Raw genomic sequence first — 21,198 nt, 5'->3', positions numbered from 1 at the left:
TTGCATTTAGTGCTCATTTGTCCCTTTCACTACGGTAAGGAAAAAGAACAATCAAGGTCCCTGACCGGTCCTGTTCAGTCACATCATGTAACTCCACAACAGGCTCTAATCAGAACCTCAGAGTGTTGTTTTCTGCAACAAGCCTTTCCAACATGGTTAATTACATTAAATGGTATTTCCTAGAGACATATGACATTGCTGTTCCCTGACGAGTCACAGAATCAAATGGTGAACCTTCAAGATGGAAGGCAATATGGTTTAGCCAATCAGAAAGAGACAAACTGGCAGAGATCAAGCATGGACATCATGCCTGACTGATAAATGTGCTTCTAACTAGCAGAAATTCAGATCATTCAGACAGACATAAAACTCGGAGCATGTTTTCCTGCATTCAGACCCCACACGTGGCATCTTTGTAGAGCCCATGGTTATTCTACATAGCAGGCTTTACCTGCCTGCCGCACGACTGAAGAACCTTATGAATATAACACCTGCTCTCAATAATTGCCAAAGGTCACGTTCCATCTGTAAATTATGTTCTCTCAGCTTTCCCTGTCTGCCGCATGACTGAAGGACCTTATGAATCTAATACCTGCTCCCAATAACTGTCAAAGGTCACGTTCCATCTGTAAATTGTTCTGTTCTCTCTGCTTTACCTACCTGCCACATGGCTGAAGGACCTTATGACTATAATACTTGCTTCCAATAATTATCAAAGGTCACGTTCCATCTGTAAATAGTTCCGCTCTCTCTGATTTACCTGCCTGCCACATGGCTGAAGGAACTTATGAATATAATACCTGCTCCCAATAATTGCCAAAGGTCACGTTCCATCTGTAAATTGTTCTATTCTCCCTCTGCTCATACTTGGTGTCTATGGCAAGCCCCTTATCTGTCTGCAGTGTGGACTCCGCATTACACATATCAGCTAAGCCATTTTTAATTCTTTCCACCCCATCCTCAGAACAATATCTGAGAGGTATTCACATTTATTTGTAAGCTCAAAAGCTCAGGTTTACAGCTTTAGATTTTCTTCCCAAAGACCATCATAATTCCTACATGGGTTGCCATCTCTCTACTAACATGGGTTAACCCAGTTCATGATTGAAAAGGGTCAACAGACTAGCCTACATATCTGGTAAATAAATATCAATCAATCAATCAATCAATCAATCAATCAATCAATCAATCAATCAATCACTCTCTTTCTTTGCTCTATACCATTTCAGGGCTGTAGATACATCCAGTGGCTATTTTGCCTCTCTCAAGAACACAGGTTTCTCCTACTGACATTTACTGCTTGTATTACACCATAGAAGTAACTTTTTGTGCAAGTAATCCAGTCTAGAGTTTTGCATGGATGTCTTTCTCATCACTAGCAGAGTGAAGAAAGGCAATTCGGTCTGTATTTTAGATGACAGTATTGTTCCTGCAGTTCACCTAAACAGATCTGATACACCTGATGAAGACTTCTGAGTCTACAACAGGTACTTGAGGAATATCTCTTATAATGGTAACTAAATTGGTGGTCCCCAAATGTAACCTCTTGTGCACTGTTAGTCAGGAGGTAGCCATGAGATTAACTCACTGCTGTAAGGTAAACATTTAAAGTATAGGGGTCAACAAGAAATTTGTGTCATGGCCTACTATGTCAAGTCATTAAGATAAACCATTGAAAGGACACCTATATCCCTCATTTCATCCATAATTTGCAGGATGAGCAGAAACTAACCTGTGATTATGTCTAAATGCATGCTGCTGACAAGAGTCTCTTAAAATGTTCAGTGGCTGTTTGAATTCTATTTCTGTTCAGCGGTATATCTACTGGAGAAAATACAGATGGGCCTGGGATGGTGTATTATGTCCTTGGATCTTGTCTTGTAAATGGCAGGAGTATAGCCTCCTTCCAAATTATATGAATGTATTCTTTGGAGATACATCTGTTTTAATCCATGTTAGTAGAGAGATTGTAACCCATGTAGGAATTATGATGATTTTCACACTCTACACCAAGTATTTTACTGTTAAAGTACATCATTTTAAGAAAAACGCAATACGTGGGATCAAACGTTGCAATACATACTACACATGCAACAGAACGAGCACTTAATGAATGCAACAGGTTCAGTGCAATATGTAATACGGTTACCTACAGATACCCTTGGTTTTATGCAGATGTACATTAATCTTTATAAGATTTAACAGTAAAATACTAGGTGTAGAGTGTGAAAATAAGCAAGCCAATAGTTAATAACCATTGTTATGGTAGCAGTTGCAGTAGATTCAGAAATGAGGTGTTTTTTAAGAGTGTTCTTGAAGGTTTTAATAGTTTCTTGCTTTTTGATGTCAGCAGGCAGGTGATACCATGCTGTGTATCCCAATCTGGAGAACGTTCTATTTCCTACTGCACTTTTACATTGTGGCCCAGAGAAGGAGAATGGCTGTCTTGTGAGCTACAGGGGTGGTATGTGTTGTCTTGAATAGATCATTTCTGTTCCAGTGGTGGGCAGTGACCTTGTTTTAGATCCATGAACATTAAAGTACTTAGTAGAAAGGTAGTCCTGTTAGTCATTGATAACTAGCTAGTGTTTTCACGTAACTTGGACTGATGGAACAAGGGGACTGACTGAAGGTGAAATCTGCAGATTGTGTTCTCTGACATTTGTTTCCTATAGGTAATATATACAGAGTGAAGAATAAGAAAGTGGAAACCACATTCTAGGATTGGTATTACATTTTTTTGGCTATTTGGCTATAGCTAAGTGGGCTTTTGGAGACAGATAACTAATTTTGTTACAGAGGTAAAGCTGAGTTAGGACTTTGTTATATTATTTGTATTTATTGCAAAGGAAAGAGATGGGTCTAATATTAGGCCTAGTGGTGGCATTGGAATAGTATTACCATTATGATTCACACACACACACACACACACACACACACACACACACACACACACACACACACACACACACACACACACACACACCATTATTCTGGCAACTTTCTAAGTTTATAAGAGCAATATTTAAACTCTGTGCCTATTTTTGGGCCTTTGTACCCTCATTATGTTAGTTTTTTTTTCAGATTTCTTGAGCTAAGAGGTTGAGAGGTATGTTACCACATACATTGCTTTTTTATCTGGCTTGTCACCCTCTGTGTACATTTCTTCATACATCAATGGTGCTCCCATAGATCTAGATATATAACATTGTTATAAGACATTGTGTTAATATGCTGAAAGTTCTATGCACATTGTCCAGTCACTTTTCATTTGATGAATCTTAGTATTCGGCATCCATTGTATACATACAAGTGATGCTTTTTGTATTATACTACGGAAACTATAATACCTTAATTGTATTTTAAACAGAGTAATTGCTCCTTTAGTTTAACTAGCCTATTACTGTTCTGTATAATATACGGTTAGGCTGTTCAGTGTCCATTCACCTTGCTAGGTTTTTCAGTGACCATTAGTAAAGATAAAATAATTTATCTGATACATTTAAAACTTTATACAGGTACTGAACTGTAACCCTGTGTGGAAACATAATGTAATATAAATGTGCTATATTGTAAATTCTAATACAATGTATTTTCAGTTTTCAACATGACATTTTACACCCTATTTCCACTGTCCAAAGGCCTACTGTTTTTCATCTTCCAGTTAATTAATATTCATAATGTTGTAAATGGAAGATCACAGGCTGGTTTAACTGATGTTAAAGGTAAGGGTTATATATATTAATATTTTCTCATTTTCTCTGTTTTCAGAGTCACTATTTTGAGTTGTAACCACTCAAACTTTTAAATGTTTTACTTTTGCTTAATCAAGTGTTGATTAAATGAAACAAGATTATTCCATTGTCTCACTGTGATCTCACAAGTGTGAAATGCAGTAAAGCAAGTGTTCAAATTTCTGTTTAACGTGACTAAAACATACCAATAAATTAGTTTTGTTTTATATTTACAGAAGGCATGTCTATAAACTGAAATGTCAGAAAGGTTGCATTGATAGCACGTGTAAAGATAATATTTATATAGTGATTCTTATGTTTTACATCAATACCTAAAAATGATCTTATTTAGTCTGCACCTCAGGATCCCAGTAGCTGAATCCATTTAGAAACTACTGAAAGCATGATTTTACACAGTGATAATCGGCCTGAAGAAACGTTCACAGAAATTCTGAAATTGTCATCACCTTTATTTATAAGGTGGGTGACCCAAGAAAAAAATGTGCTAAGATTTTGGACTGAATTATTCCAACTGCTACAAATAGTGTTAAAGCTGCATTGGATAATACACAGGACATTTTTTTTTCACAAAACAGGGTATCAGAACTACACATCTACCTGAACTAGTGGATCTGCTTGTCATTATGTGCATTTCATAACTAAGCTTAACTAAGCTTTGGATTTACTTATGGGGAATAACATAGCTATGGGGCTTTGGCTCTCTGCTTTAATACTGCATGCAGTTATAGATATTTGCACGCCCCCAGATTCTGAAAGAGTTTATGCTTGGGGCAGGAACAGGGGTTCTGTTATTATCTTTAAAGTTGGAAAAGAATCCTGCTCTGTAACTTACTCCACCTTCCTTCCTACTTTCTCGAAAAAAAATACCTCTTGTTTGTGCTTTGTTTATTTCCTATCAAACTTCACCAACTTTGTGCTTGTTATAATGTTCTTGGGAACACTCTTCTTCCTCTGGCTTTTCCTAGTTAGGGGTCGCCACAGCGGATCAACTGTCTGCTCATGATTGGCAGTGGAGTTTTACAGTGTCGAGTTGCCAGCCCAGCACCCAACCTTTCACAGAAGGCACACACACTCACATCTAGGGCCAGTTTGGAGTGTTCAATCCACCTACAGTATGTCTTTGGGATGTGGAAGGAAACCAGAGCACCTGGAGGAAACCCACACGACCACAGGGAGGACATGCAGACTATACACAGAAGGCACCCCAGCCGAGGATTGAACCAGAGAACCTCTTGCTGTGAGGCGGCAACTCTAACCGCTGCACCACTGCGGCCACCCATTCTTGGGAACACTCTGCTTTTTAATATTACTTTTAAACAAATAAATATAAATGAATTTTAAGAGCATTTATCACAAATGCTCAAAGACAAATGGGCAAAGAAGTGATGGAGAGAGCACTGAGAATATAGATTTGTACTTTATATATGACACGAATGAAAAGTCAATTGTCAATCAATTTATCAAGCATAGTGTATTTCTGTCTAAGTATCAGATGAATAAATAGGAACTGAGCTAGTTTATGAAAAAAAAAATCACTATGCATTTTATAGGAAGTAACCACATGAACGATTCAGCATATAGATATTTCTCCAATGATATTGGGTTTGAAACATGAAACACTGGAGAGAAGTCCAAAATAAATATTTGCTTTATCACAAAAGGTAAAGCTGGTCCTTCAACACACACATAAACTACAGATCTGGCTTTATATTATGGTCATATTCTCCTGTATGCCCATAATATGCTACTCCCAAACGCATATGGACGTGCAAAAAAAGGATAATAAAAAAAAAAATATATATATATATATATATATATATATATATATATACACACACACACACACACACACACACACATATATATATGTATATGTGTATATATATATATATATATATATATATATATATATATATATATATATATGCATACACACACATAAGGAACTCAAAATTTGCATTTTTCCCATGTCAAATAACCTCACACTACAGGAAAGCACCTGCAGCAAAGCAAGCTCCGATACAACGAGACACTGACAGTATATGAAATTGATCTTATGAAAACAACTGTGTAACATTCACTAAAAAAACAGTGTTCAGTAAACAGCTGTCCACAAAGGGTCACTTCAGTGTAATTTTGGTAAACCAGCCTGTCATGTAACATAACTGAATAACTCTGCATCGTACATTTCAGCCATTTTACTTACTGTTCACATCTATAGCACTCTTTGTGTATATCCAGTTAAGATTCATGCTTCTTTATGGGTCTAGAACTTTCTATGCTCTGGCTTCTTTATCACTTAATAACAGGCAGCATTCCAAAGGGCAAGGAGTTATTAACAAAATGACACTAAGATTGTTAATCTAGGATGTCAATGTTTGCCATTTTCATAACTGAGAGACCTACATGCTGTTGAGGGATATGGTGTGAAAATGCCATTTCAGAAGTCAGGAAAATTAATTGACAATGTCCATTTATATCACGCTAAACTAGAAATACTGCTAGTTGTTTGTTAGCAATTATGAAAATAAGCAATACCACAATATACAGTTAATACCTCAAAAAACAAGTGACTTACAAACTATTATGCGGCATCAGTTGAAACTTTAGATATTGTTGAAGAAAATTGTCATTGATATTTGCACTGTAAGTTCCACATCTCGAAAGATATTCCATGTTATTTATATTGCTAATTATACAATGACTGGCCATTAACATTCAAAAACAAACATGCTGATTGGACAGCCCAACCAGTGTGCCTGTTGTAAATCAAGCATATATCAATAGAAAAAGTCCAGTCGCTAAAGTAGCACGAGTGGCCAGATGTTTTTTTTTCTATTGGTATATGGTAGACAGGATTTAGTTTAAAGGAAAGAAAGCCTGAAACTGAAAAGTGTGCCATTATTTAGTGACTTTGTTCCTCATAAAATCTGTGGTTTTCCTATAAATCACTCAGGAACGAAGTCACTAAATAATGACATGCATTCCAGTTTCAGACTTTCTTTTCTTCAGACCAGGACCGGCCTTTTGTCGACTGGTGTCCTACGCAAAAGGGCTCCACAGCACACCCCCCCACACACCACTTGATGCCCCCATCCTGGCATACCTGCACCATCCAGATTACTGGAAAAGCTCCTCTGCTAGAGTGGCGCCCTAGGCAGCTGCCTAGTTGGTTTATGTCTAAGGCCAGCTATGCTTCAGACAATGCACAATTATTCTCACAGATTTCTAAGAGCAACATTAACAATCAGTCCCCTCCTTTACTTATGCTTTGTTCACATTTCTTGAAATAAGAGGTTGAGCGCAGAGAAAATTCAAGGAAAATCAGGTACGTTCTGCAAAACTAAAGAAACATACCTGATTTTCCTTATATTTTCACCTGTCTTTCAGTCAAAAGCAGACAAAATACAAGGAAAAACAGGTATGTTCTGCAAAACTAAAGAAACATACCTGATTTTCCTTGTATTTTCACCTGTCTTTCAGTTAAGAGCAGATAAAATACAAGGAAAAACAGGTATGTTCTGCAAAACTAAAGAAACATACCTGATTTTCCTTGTATTTTCACCTGTCTTTCAGTCAAGAGAAGATAAAATACAAGGAAAAACAGGTATGTTCTGCAAAACTAAAGAAACATACCTGATTTTCCTTGTATTTTCCCACTGTCTCGCTTGTACAGCAGATAAAATACAAGGAAAAACAGGTATGTTCTGCAAAACTAAAGAAACATACCTGATTTTCCTTGTATTTTCCCACTGTCTCGCTTGTACCTCTAAACTGTTACAGTTTTTTTCTTTAAAAAATAAAAAATAGTAGCGAAGAGCTTCCTTTCTCCATTGCTTGCTTTCTAAAGCACTGATGTACTGTGTAAGTATGGAAACGTAAGTCCCATATGCATGTGCAGTGCATCATCAAAGGGCAGAATCCAGAAACTACGTGGAAGAACACCACAATGCCATTATACAAAGACATTATTTAAGAAAAGTAAGTCATTTCTTTCTTAAATGTTATTGTATAATAACAATAACCCAAGACTGGGTGTGGGTAATGCTGGACTTACCCACAGTTGGCTTTGTTTGGTCGCTCAGGCTTTGTGTCCATGACCAAATCACACCAACTCTGGGTAAATCCAGTATTGCCCACTCCCAGCCATGGGTTATTCCCATATTATAGTATTTATGAAAATACTATGAACACACTGGCTGTTATCATTGTAAAGAATTCTTCTTGCTGATGTTGTTGGTCTTTCGGCTTTTCTCGGTTAGGGGTCACCACAGGGGAACTCCAGTCCGCTAATGATTGGCAGTTGATTTTTATAGTGTTGAGTTGCTAGCCCGATGCCCAACCTTCAACGAAGGCATGCCTATTCAATGCATGTCTTTCAAACCCCCACTCAACCGCAGGGAGGACATGCAGACTCCACACAGAAGGCACTCCCAACCCAAGCTGAGAATCGAACAGGAGAACCTCTTGCTGTGAGGCAACAACGCTACCGCTGCACCACCATGGAATAAATAATTCTTCTTGCTGATAACATTGCTATTTGTACAGTTTTAATAGCTTTTATTGTTCATAAATTATTTACATTTGTTTATCTTGTTCTTTTTAAGTTAATTTTTCAAAAAACATTCTGGAATTCAAGGTTGTATGTAGGTTGCTACAAGTGTGACATTCCACACTATAAAGATGCTAATGAGATAAATATTGTTATGAATTCTATTGGAACTGCATTGTTTAAATAGAAACTGTTCTGAAATAATACATTGCCTTCTCCTGGCAAAATAAAAAAAAGGTTTGTGAAATCTTGCATGCTTTGTAAGTTTATCATACAGTATGTAGAATCACAATTGTAACCAACGTCTAATTGTCATGACAATTTCTTATTTGTTTGATATCACTGTCAGTCCTTTCCATACAACTGCATACCCTGATAATTATTGCTAGAATGATCCTCCCTGGTAATGTTGTACACAGCCCCGGTATTGCCCCAGAACATGTAGACCAATGACTCACTTGTGTACAAATCGAAAGAGAATAAAGAGTTGATACCTTTCCCAGTCGTACTAGCAGCTTGAAATCAAGGTCCTTTCTGTGCCGGAGTATCTGAAGAACCCCTTCTAAATAAACTTGGTCTTTACTGAAGCACCCTAAAACGTGACAATATGAAATATATTAATAGAGAAAATAAAGGTGATTACAATGGAAGTTATTAGCACAGTTTATTACAGTCAAATGAGATTGTATCACAACTACATACAATATTTTCCCACATGAATAAATACGATCTTATCAGGGTTCATTGTTTTCAGTAATTTGCTATTACAAACCTGCTCTGGAGTGATGACAACTTCTCTGTCCTAGCCCCCAAACTATATGAATCATCTCGGCTGCCCTGAAGAGTATGGAATCCTAACCAGTTCTCTGAAACAAACTTAAAAAAAGCATTTACTGAAAATATCCAAATGCAAGTAATCCCATGACAACATCTGCCCATAAATTTCTTAGCTATTTCACTTCCAAAAACCAACCTTGTAATAATGCATTATGCATATATAAACCATAAACGTTTTTTACTTTGCATGCAGCTGACTACTGAAAAGGAAAATGCTCTTCCCATATAATGTCTTTGGCAGAGGATTTGCAAATGGATGGATATTTTCAGGCTTGCTTGAGAAATTTACCATTTACATTGCTTATTTTATCCCTCCCAAGTCTCTGATGGTTAAGACAATGTTAGGTATGCTGGTCACATATAACTCATGCTGCCATAGGCTTTTTATTGTGCAAACTAGACAAATAATGCACTAATAATAAATGAAATAAAAATAAATAAATAAATCAGTACCTGTTGTGTTGGATTATGTCTACAGGTGTGCATGTAATGGTGTCATAAAGGAGTTACCATACCTCTGCAGTGGCACACTCCTTAGTGCCTACTAGCCCAACACTCGGCAGACATCACTTGACACAAATCCACTTGCACCAACCTGGGTGCACATCCACATGGCCCCACACTCGTCTTCTGAAATTCACTTTTATCTCCCCTGTCATTGGGTACTTCAGTTCTCAAGCCTCTCCTGACCTCATAACCACCTGGGCTTCATGCATTTGTGAAACAAAACCAAAAAAAATTATATATATTACTTAATATATCAATTCATATGTCTAAGAAGGAACCAAATTTGTGCATGGGCATCTGAAAGGTCCAAAATGAGGTCTAGAGCATCAAGCTCCTCAATGACCACTATGCCTTCAGCTTGTGCACCAGTCTTATGTAGCTTAGAACCTGTAACAATGATTTGTTGGGCATTAAAGTTTCTAATTATAGCAGATGGCAAAATGCACCTGAGAGCAAACTGGTTTATGTTTTGCTACACTTCATATAGTTTGCCTGAAAAAGACTGTTGGAATGAATTAATTTACTGTCTCTTACATGCTGACATCTAGTAACTATATCTTAATGTTTGTGCTATGAAATGCTGTAGTGATAATACAGTGTCAAGGGAACTCTACATTACTATGATTTTTAGGTGATGTTGTTTATAAATTATACTTTTTTGGGAGGTGGGGCTATGTAACACCTAACAGTTCCAGCTTATTGTACACCTGTTTCAGAAAATTTCTATGTGTACAAGTTGCAACGTACCCTCTCTGGGCTAGTAATCACGGAGCCTGAATCCTCACCACTGACAATGGAGATGGATTTTCACTTGGAACAAAAATACATACACACAGTATTTCCAATGCAGCTCTCTGCATCAGGCACAATTTCCATTAAGAGGACACAGGGAACATACTCCATCTGGGGTCTGGATTTTTCTCTCTGTCTTCCTCCAAGTCCCCAGTAAGACTTACCACTGGCACAGCTATAAAGTTAAGTCCTCTGCTGAGTTTCCAAGCCAAGTCCTCCAGGACCCTCTCTGTGAAACCAGTGCTTTGTGTCCCTCCTCCAAACAGCTGACACACACACTCTTTGAGATTTGTTTTTTACACACACACACACACACACACACACACACACACACACACACACACACACACACACACACACACACACACACACACACACACACACACCTGGGAAAGGCTGGCACAGGTTTACTAGCTTCTTTACAAAATTCCAGCTAGCTATGCTGGCAGCTGGCATATGTTACACATCCACTGCCCTACTTTTCCTGGCACAGCTAGCAATACCTCACATCATCACACAATATGCCAGAGACTGAACTATTTGTACAAATAATAATAACAATCTTAGGGGGAGAGGTACTTTTACTTACTGCAACTGATTTTTTTTTTTTGTGTGGCTGACTATATCAAGCCCATCATGTCTTATAACTCAAGTTATCACAAGCAAAAACTATTCATATAAATAAAAGAAACCCTCAAAAAACTCCCTTTCATAAAGCAAAGAAGCAAACACATAAACAGAATATGCTCTACTGTTCAAAGTGATTCAGCAAAGTTAAGTAATGACATCTTTCCAGTAAGATGAGCGATAAAAAAACAGGATACAAAATGGAAAAAGTGAAAGTAATCCCTACTACAAATATCTGGTTTTGTTATATTAAACTGTATAATCATGAGAAATGAGACGGAGTTATAGCATGTGATTTCATTCTGACAGAGAACTGGCTCATAAATCTATGAAACCTCAGTCAGGTCCCCTGTCAATGTTGTTATGTTTCTGTTAGCTTAGATGAACTATTCAATGACTTTACTAGATGTAGCTCTGTGAACAGGGTATGACATACCTCTGAACTTGCAGACATTGAAAACAGGAACAAAGGCCCCTGCAAAGAAGGAACATCCAGCTATAAATGTGGACATCTAATTAGCTTAAACTATGAATACCAGATATAATAAAAAATCCTGCTTACAATTGGAATTTGGGATATTACTCAGAAATCCATTTTTAAAATCACTGTGTGACAAAAATGATAGAAAAATACAAGCATTGTTATCTAATATACAGTGTAAAACCTCTACACATTAATGAGTTATTTTGCAAAATTCTATAACATAAGGTTATTTATTTTTGCTTCTAAAAGGGGAGATGTAAGATGTGTCCTATTCCTTCAAATTATTGGTGTCACTAGGATATTGGTTATGTAGTGCAGTTTTCTGTGTATTATACATATACAAATATCATGTGATGAGGAGGATTCAGAAAAATGTGAGAAAGGGTAAACCAAGCCTGAAAACAGGGATAAACAGGTATATTTTGTACAGTGGTAAATCAGGCCTGAACACTTATCCAAAATAGGGACAGGTGAGAGGTCTGCTTATAGTGACTTTTGTATGATCCCAGTATATTTTGAAAGCAATGTGAAAATAAAAGAAACTGCAGAGTTTCCATTTCATAGTATGATGCCCCTATAACAACAAATAGATTTTTCTAACTTTTTTTAAGCCCCAGTTTATACTGAAAGATAAAAGTTAACAGAGTTTCTAAACACCTGTAAAAATATGACCATGTATTTTCTGTTAAAGATAATTGTATTTTAGCTGGTCTCATGCCAGCTGCTCATGGGCTAACAACTCGCAGTAAAAAAAAAAAAATAAAATATATATATATATATATATATATATATATATATATATTTATATATATATACATAGGTCTACTTTATAAGATCAAAAAACACCAACGGCCAGCAAGATGGTTCCAATGCTTTATTCAATAACAAATGGACATAAAAATGTCCTATAGTAATAAATTGCACCAAATTCAAACTGGTTTCAGCGTAAAGCCTTCCTCAGTGAAGCTAAATAACTGTTATTTTACTATAGGACATTTTTATGTCCATTTGTTATTGAATAAAGCATTGGAACCATCTTGCTGGCCGTTGGTGTTTTTTCATGTTTGGTTGGCCGTGCAAGCTCTACGTGAGGGGTATGGTGTTCCTACTTTATAAGATCGACAGACCATTTGATCTATAGTTAGTGGGGTGTGGGGGGCACAGACCCCCACATTGGGGGGGCAAAGCCCCCCACCTATTTTCATTTAAAATGTGTAGTTTTTGTTGTATTTTCATGTTTTAAATGGAAATAGGTGGGGGACTTTGCCCCCACACCCCCCCAACTATATATATCAACTCCAGTGTCACACACCATTGGGGAGGAGGGCAAATCCCTGTTAAGTGCCTTGAATACTGGTTGTCGACCAAATGAGCTGTCGACCAAATGAATGTCGATCTTATGAAGTAGACCCGTATATATATATATATATATATATATATATATATATATATATGTGTGTGTGTGTGTGTGTGTGTGTGTGTGTTTTTCCTGCATATACATGAACTCAGATACATGTTTCTATAATTAATTTCTCCAAGTTGGTGTGATATTGTAGTTAGTGTAGGAGTGCAGAGACAGAGACACCACATTGGGGGTATAATAGGGTTCCCTGAGAGTAAGACTATTTCTAAGATTATTTCTAATAGTAAAAGAATTTAAAAAGACATTGTATGTGTATCAATAGTCAGTCTCAGTCTGAGCTTCTCTACATAAACAAACGTTTATGTTATATGGAAATATTGTTGCAAATAAGACTGAACTGTTGCACCTATTAATCCTGACATTTAACTTGCTAAGAACTCAAACCAGGACAGACCAAACAATCCAACTTAAAAGTAAGTGCTTTTTGTAGGGAGAAAGCCACCTGTACCTCCCATGTGGGGGGCAAGCTCCCCCCACGGTCCCCAAACTTATACATACTAACGCCATACTCACACAAATACAAAAAAGGGGGAATCTCCCAAAATGAAGGAAACACTGTTTGTTTGCACTTAGAATACAGTCTGGCAGTGATTTCCTGAAGGGAAAGTAACCATTGAGTTTAACAGTGAAGGAATCCTTCAGGAGCTGGAGCTCAAAGAAGTATACAGAAACCAATTGAATATATGCAGAATTTTAATTTTGTTTAGCAGGAACTCTTGATTTTCAGGAACAGCCATTACCCAGTAATCTTTATTTCTATTACTTTAAATAGGAGCACATGCAATTTCATTTGATGTAGCTTAATTATTTTGGGTCTATGTTTGACTACCGAAATTAAAAAAAAACATGAACGGCTAAATACTGAACAATAAACATTGAATACAAACATTACCATACAACATTTTTTACGAAAACAAAGTCATTGAATGGTCATAGTCAGCCAACATCACGAACACAGCCAACCAAGGAGGGTGGCTTCACCCCACATCCACACCCCCCAAACCATATATACCAACTTCAAGATCGTACTACAGTGGGAAATAGGGAACATTTAAAAGGTTTCTCTTTACTTACCTTATGCGTCACACTACTTCCTGGTTTTTGCCCAACCATGGCCATTTGATGAATTTATTTTTGTAGACGTTGTTGTTCATAGGTTAATACTAGGCTAACTGCCCTTGTGGGTCATTTCCAGCTTAGCCAATTACGCCATGTGAGAATCAAACTCTGCACCTTGTATGTGCAAGGTAAATACCTTAACCATTATGCCAACCTCCCTCCCTGTTTGTTTGGTAAAGTTTTTATTCAATGTTTACCATTCGGTATTTAGCTGTTTGCACTTTTTTAATTTCGGTAGCCGAACATGGACCTATATTATTTCCAAGGCCATATTAGAAAAACTGCGACCATACAGATGTTACAAAACCATATTCAAAGAAGATATATAGTTTACGCATCATAGTGAGAGACTGAAGACCCATAATATTATGAATGCTTATTATATTTTATCTATTTTATTTTTTTTTAAATGTAGTATTTATTTTTTCTGAAGACAGACCATATCTAAGATTAGAGTTCTTTGAAAAAAATAAAGACTGTCTTTATTATACCATGCAATACAGTTGCTAGTAATGAGAATGATAAACACTACACAACAATTTATGAGTGGATAACTGGTACTTTTAAAGGAAAACTTCATATAGAAATTTTACTATAGCCTTAGATTTTGTGCAGCACTGTATCATTCGAAACTCTGTCTTGTATGTACAGTGAAGGCTGAGTCCATAAAATATGCCACAATGTAACTGCAATAAATCAGGTGTTTTATTTCTGCATTCACTTATTGTGATAGTGCTTTGACTAAATCATGATAGTGCTTTGGGTAGATGGATTTCTAGGCTGTCTCTATGAACAGTGTCAGGGTTACTTTTTTATGAATTACTTAGTTTCGCAGCTTACCGTTAGCAGTGATAAACTTCTCAATATATTTAAATTTTAACTCAGACAACTTAGCTTTGTTTTAGGTTTACATTACTCATTTAAGGATGTATTCCCCAGCAGGCTCGCTCAGCATAGCCCCTATTTAGATGTCAAGCCCAGCAGCGATGTTATGCCCTCTGCTCTATTATGCCCTCTGTCTGTGACAGCTGGCACTTCATCAGCTTCTAGTATTCCACACTTCTTCTCCTTAATGTTATAAAACTACATAGATGAGAAGAACATTCCAGTGAACAAACATGGGAGACTTACAGGTTTCTTATTCAACATATAGTGATTTTCCCAACAAATAATTATATGAAAATAGTTTTACTAAATATCTTTGCATATTTTGTAGCATTTTACAGGTCTTAGCAAGGCAGATAGAATTCAAACCTGTGGACAGTGACTACCACTGAAAGTTACTGATCACCCCTTTGTCACATTAAATTAGTCAAATTATTTTCGTAAAGGCAGAAAAAATGGTAATTAAGAACTGTTACTGAAGTATTATATATATAGAGGCAGATAGAAACAGAACCCAGCATATTGTATGCTTCTGTTAGGTTACTTATCTTATACATATTAATTCACTATTAGCATTTCATAATTCCCTTTAGAATAATCAGTGAAAGCATGGAATACCTATTTTTGTGTGTGTGTACAGTATGTATATCTACACACACACACACACACACACACACACACACACACACACACACACACACACACACACACACACATACGTGTGTGTGTGTGTGTGTGTGTGTGTGTGTGTGTGTGTGTGTGTGTGTGTGTGTGTGTGAATGTATTGCTATAGCATCACTTCGAAAAAATTTCTTTTGGAGTGAAATTGTCTACCTTTTAAGCAAATCCTAATAAAAAATGGAGTGTTTAAGCTCAACTGCATAATTTACCTCAAGGGTTTTATAACCTCAAAGAAGGTTAAATGAAGGAAGGCTACAAGGGCAAAATTTCTTGCGTACAGAATAATGCCAAGGCAGTCAGTTTTATTTTTTTTAAGTTTCACTTAAGTATTCCATCATTGCAGTGGTTACAGCCAATTATGAACATATAAGGCAGAATCATCTGGGTCCTAAATTAACAGGAGGGGTCCTAGCATCGATGCAATGTAGAAGATATAGATGGCTGCAGTAAACTGGGAGTAAATAAATGAGGGGAAAGGCATACAAATACAATAATCTAGGTTGTGAGAAAGCCAGTGTTGTTATAAACAGTATGTGAGGCTAGCAATTAGGGAAAAAGGTATAACATACAAAAGCTGGAAAGTGAGGGTAATGAACAGGCACAAAAGATAGTAGCATGGACACTGAAAGGAAATAAAGAAGAGAAAGGAATGTACATATGATGGAAATGGATAGATAACAGAAGCAGCGTGAAAAAAGGGGTAGACATCAGGAGCATACAATGAAATCAGGCCAATCACAGCAACACAATGGAAAGGAATGACATTAAAAGGGAAGAAAGGAATATGCTATCTAGGCCAATAGACAAGACAGAAATCAGATCAGCTATAAAACAGCTCAAATGGGGCAAAGCTGCAGTGAAGATGGATATCCAATAGTATTCTAGAAGCAGATAGGAGAAAAGACGGAAGAACTATCCATAGTGTTCAAAACTGGAAGAGAGGAAGTGATGCTCCCCACCAGAATGCAAGACACTAGAACAGTTAAAGAGAAAGGAGAAAGGAGAAATAATCAACAATGGGGCACTCATACCCATACCCTGACAAACGCTGACAGTAAAATACCAGCAAAAATCCTGGCAAGGACAATAGAAGAGCTACTCCTCAAATACACACACGATCAAGTTGGGTTTGTGCAAAAGCAAGTATTACTTGACAACCAGTGGGAGGTAATCCACCTTTTGGAGAGACAAGAAGAGACAGGGAACCAGCAAGAAGGAATAATACTATTTGACGTCAGAAAGGCCTTTGACTCACTAAAGTAGGAACTGAAGTTAGGCATGTATGAAGGAGTAGTGTGTGTTGCATTTAGGAACTGAATAAAAGCAATACGTAGGCTGTTGTATTTAGGAATTGAATAAAAGCAACACACAAGGGCCCATTAGAAGAAATAAGGGTCAATGAGAAATATGTCAAAAGGATCTGAATCCAGAAAAGTGCCAGATAAGGATGTCCACTGTTACCCAGCCTATTTATCCTAGCAGTGGAAGTACTAACAAGAGAGGTAAGGGACCTATTAAAAGAGGCTGAGCTGCAAGGTGGGTGCAGGCAACGTTCTCTTATGTGAAGATGACTGTATCCTTCCGGCAAAGAAGACAAACAAAGCAGCAAATCTAGCTAACCTGAAATTTGAGACATTCAACCAGAAATGTTAACTTAAGGATAACAATGTGGATAAAAATAGAATAAGGACGGGAGCAAATGGTAACATAATTATAAATAAAGACTCCAGAGAAGCGAGGAGCAATGTACCTCAGGTTGGAAGCTTTGGTAACTGTGGTAGGATGATGGCAAAGAAATAATGTAAGCTGGCAGATGAAATGGAGACAACATTAAGGAAATGGAAGGACTTTCATTGCAACAGGCAGAATAAGCAGTGAAAATGATGATAAGCCTGACAGCCGAATATATCTATCCATCTATATATATATATATTTATGTGTGTGTGTGTGTATATGTGTGTGTATACAACAAAAACAAACCCAACTGCAGCAACCAAATGAAACTGTAAAACTGTAAAATCCCCCAAAGCAGGCAGAAGACAGCTCGATATGCAGCTAAATCCAAAAACTTGATGAACCAGAAAGTAATCGCACCAAAAAACTTTATTGCAGAGAAAGAAAGTTAGCGCTTTCACGGTAATACCATACCGCTTCTTCAGAAAAACATGAATGGGGACAGAATAACATATACAAATGTCATCATCTCAAACAGCTTAACAGCCAATAAAAGAAACATTCATGCAGCCACATTCTCAGCTTAAAGGCATATGAAGTAGATAATATTTACTGGCATAAAATCTGATAAAAAATAAAAAATAAAGATAAAAACATTAACACAAATAAATAAAACATGAAAAATATTCATAAATATATAAACAAACAACAATAAATGCCCTACAGCCGTTTATTCCTTAATACAGGCTTAATGGGGACATGATCATTCAACCCCATAGCTAGGTGTGCCCCCAGCCTCAAGATCCACTCCAACTCGACCACCTCAGTACGAGTCACTATATCACCACATTGCAGATCTGGGCTGATTACATATAATACCTGGAAGACAAAGTTATGTTCAGGGCCAGTAGACAAAACATGTTTCGCTAAGGCACTAAAATTATATTGCTTCTTCATGCAATACATATGGTCCCTAATTCTTTCTTTTAAACTCCTGTTGGTCTTGCCAACATAGAATTTATAACAGCACTGACAATGTGCTAAATAAACCACATTCCTGTTGGAGCAATCAGCAGATACCCTCAACTTCCACAAGTAGCCTGTGACAGGGTGCCTAAAAAACCTAGAGTCATCTATAAACTGACAAAAATTGCATTTATGACATTTAGATGTACCCATCAAAACGTGCGATCCAGACATGACATGTCTAGGAAAACATAACTGTTGCCTTAAATTACTGTGGTTCTTATATACAAATCTAGGGCCATCTGCTAATATATCGGAACACCTACTGTCAGTCTGTAAAATATGCCAGTTCCTTGTAACTATATCTTTCACCATATTTACACCATGGGAAAATTTCAAAACAATGGGAGGACAACAATACCTATGAAGTGATCTAACTGACTGCCAATACAGAGCAGAAAAATATGGACATGCTCTACTATCACGCTCACTGGTTATTCTGGCACAAGCTTGATCAACTTCTACTTGGGTGTAACCCCTGATGGCAAACTATTTCTTCAAATCTGACAAACTACCTTCAAAGTCAGAAGTAGTACATGACAACCTCGAGACCCTGAAGGCTTGACCTCTCACAATGTTCCTAAATATATGTTGTGGATGCATACTCCGCCTATGGAGATATGACGGTCTACAACAGTCCTTCGTATGCATCTTGGTCAGCATTTTGCCATTCTCCAGCCAGATGTTCACATCCAAGAAATCAACAGTGACTTGGGAACAAGTGAGGGTAAATTTAACAAAATTACTACTATTATTTAAAGAATGAAAAAATCAGTCAAGCTCTTGCTTGTTGCCTTTCCAACCAATAAACATGTCATCACAAAACATCTATATATGGCAATATGACCTCTATGTTGTCCCACTACATGATGGAATTCCCATTCCAACATCACCAAATTGGTGTAAGAATTAGTGCAGCTGGTCCCCATAGCCACGCCAGATTGTTGCCAGTAACATTTATCCTGAAACATAAAGATATTGTGTTCAAGGACCAGCTCTAGAAGCATGCACAGAAAGTCAATATGCTTCATGTCAAATTTATTACTCCTAGCTAAAACTGCCCTGACCATACTAATGCCTTCCTGGTTGGGAATGCACGTAAACAGGGATACAACATCTATCATCACTAAAAATTGAATATCTGAAACATCCCCCTCACTGGTCACATTATATAAATCTCTCAAGAAGTCTTCAGTATCTTTCAATACAACTTCACTCATGTCAAGAGCTATTCGAAGTTGTTTGTCCAAATAAATAGACATAGCCTGAGTCAACCAACAACTCCCAGCTACAATCGGTCTAAACTGTGGGAGTGTAGGGTGTTTGTGAATCTTGGGTAAGCCATGAATCTGAGGAATAACAGAAAATTCAGTAATAAAGTAATCAAATCATTCCTTGGTAAGTAGACATAGATTAAAGCATTCAAGTAAACAATTATCTATTCTGTTCTTCATCACACTCACAATATCAGCTTCCACACTAATATATGTATTAGTATCAGACAACATCTGATTCATCATATCATAATAATATCCAGAATCTAAAATCACTACACAGCCGCCTTTGTCTGCCGGGCGGATAGCTATATTTTCATTCTTAATCAAATCATTCAAGGCTTGTTGTTCATATCTAGTCAGATTATTACAAATTGTCATCTGTATTGTATTAATGACTTGATATATTTCTTTTTCACAAACTGTGAGGAAGACATTAAGTGCTGTTGTAAAAGCTGGTGTAAAAACACTGGGTTTCCTAAAAGCCTTAAATTCAGGATCCTGCCTCTCAGAAATATTAGGTCCATCATCAAAAAACATATGTAAAGACAAATTACGTGCAAACAACTGTAAATTAATCATACAGTCAACAAAACCCACATTAGCTGTGGGTATAAATGATAACCCTTTTGACAATACTGACAATTCATGCTGTGTTAAAACACGTCTGGAAATATTCCAAACTAAGTTGTGGCTCCCATCCCCCACATCTTTTTCAAGGAACGGTTCTGTTGGACAGAAGGGGGTTCTTTGCGTTTCTGTCCTTTCTGTGTTTCATTGTCGAAAGAGTATTTCCTCCCTGTATGGATAGGGAGGGGCAGAATCAGAAAATCCAGCTGAGACTGTGGGGGCAGTATCTTCCTTCTGACCACTGGACCCAAGTCATTGTGGGTAGCTGGTTCAGTACTTTTGGTAACACCAGTACAGTCCATCATTGGTGTGGAATACACTGAACTCTGAGGCTCCAGTGAAGTCACTTCAGTGCATAAATTCTCACCCAAGTTCATGGTATCCAGGGTCTCAACAATAGCCCCCTGCACAGGGGCTGAAACTGAAGTGGATGATGCCAAAATCCGCTTCTTTGCCCCCTAAGTAAGAACAGAAGAATCTGTATTGTCAATACGATTAGCAGTATGCTGTGTTCTAGGCCATGCAAAGACGTGCTGGTTATGAAAATCATTGATGTCCCGAACCAGCTTTTTCTTCTTCACATTTAGGAGACGTTGTTCATATGCATTCACTTTTTGTATGATGTCATTAAGAAAACTATCGAAGCATCAAGTCCCAAACATTGTGTCAGCTCACACTGCTCTTCTCTAATCTGTTTGGCTAATTCAGCCTCAACAGGTGAGAAGTACTCGATCAAAAGTTTCAAACAGGCACAACCTGTATCCAAATTGATCTTCTGCGAACTGGCCAAAAGATCTGGATATGTGCTCCCATAGGTCGGCATGTTCAAGACACGCAGGCCTCTGGGTATAACATGATGTTCCAAACAAGCCTCAAGGTGGAATCGTTGGCATTGTAACCTTTTATACAACTTTAAAATTAGAGAGACACTA

At 37.3% G+C, this 21,198-nt stretch overlaps 1 protein-coding gene across 1 annotated transcript in view; it reads right to left on the bottom strand.

Moving 5' to 3' along the window:
- The window catches only part of KIAA0895L (KIAA0895 like), a 297,059-nt gene that overhangs the window by 81,371 nt on the left and 194,490 nt on the right, over positions 1-21,198 (bottom strand). Inside the window, exon 6 of the mRNA XM_044081439.1 lies at positions 8,802-8,899. Within this exon, the coding sequence (XP_043937374.1) occupies positions 8,802-8,899 (98 nt within the window). The remainder of the gene's footprint in view (positions 1-8,801; positions 8,900-21,198) is intronic.

The sequence above is a fragment of the Protopterus annectens genome, chromosome 8.part0 (genome assembly GCF_019279795.1).
Source record: "Protopterus annectens isolate FY-2018-M chromosome 8.part0, PAN1.0, whole genome shotgun sequence".
In the NCBI taxonomy this organism is placed as follows: domain Eukaryota; kingdom Metazoa; phylum Chordata; order Ceratodontiformes; family Protopteridae; genus Protopterus; species Protopterus annectens.
This window is presented reverse-complemented; position numbering and strand designations above follow the sequence as displayed.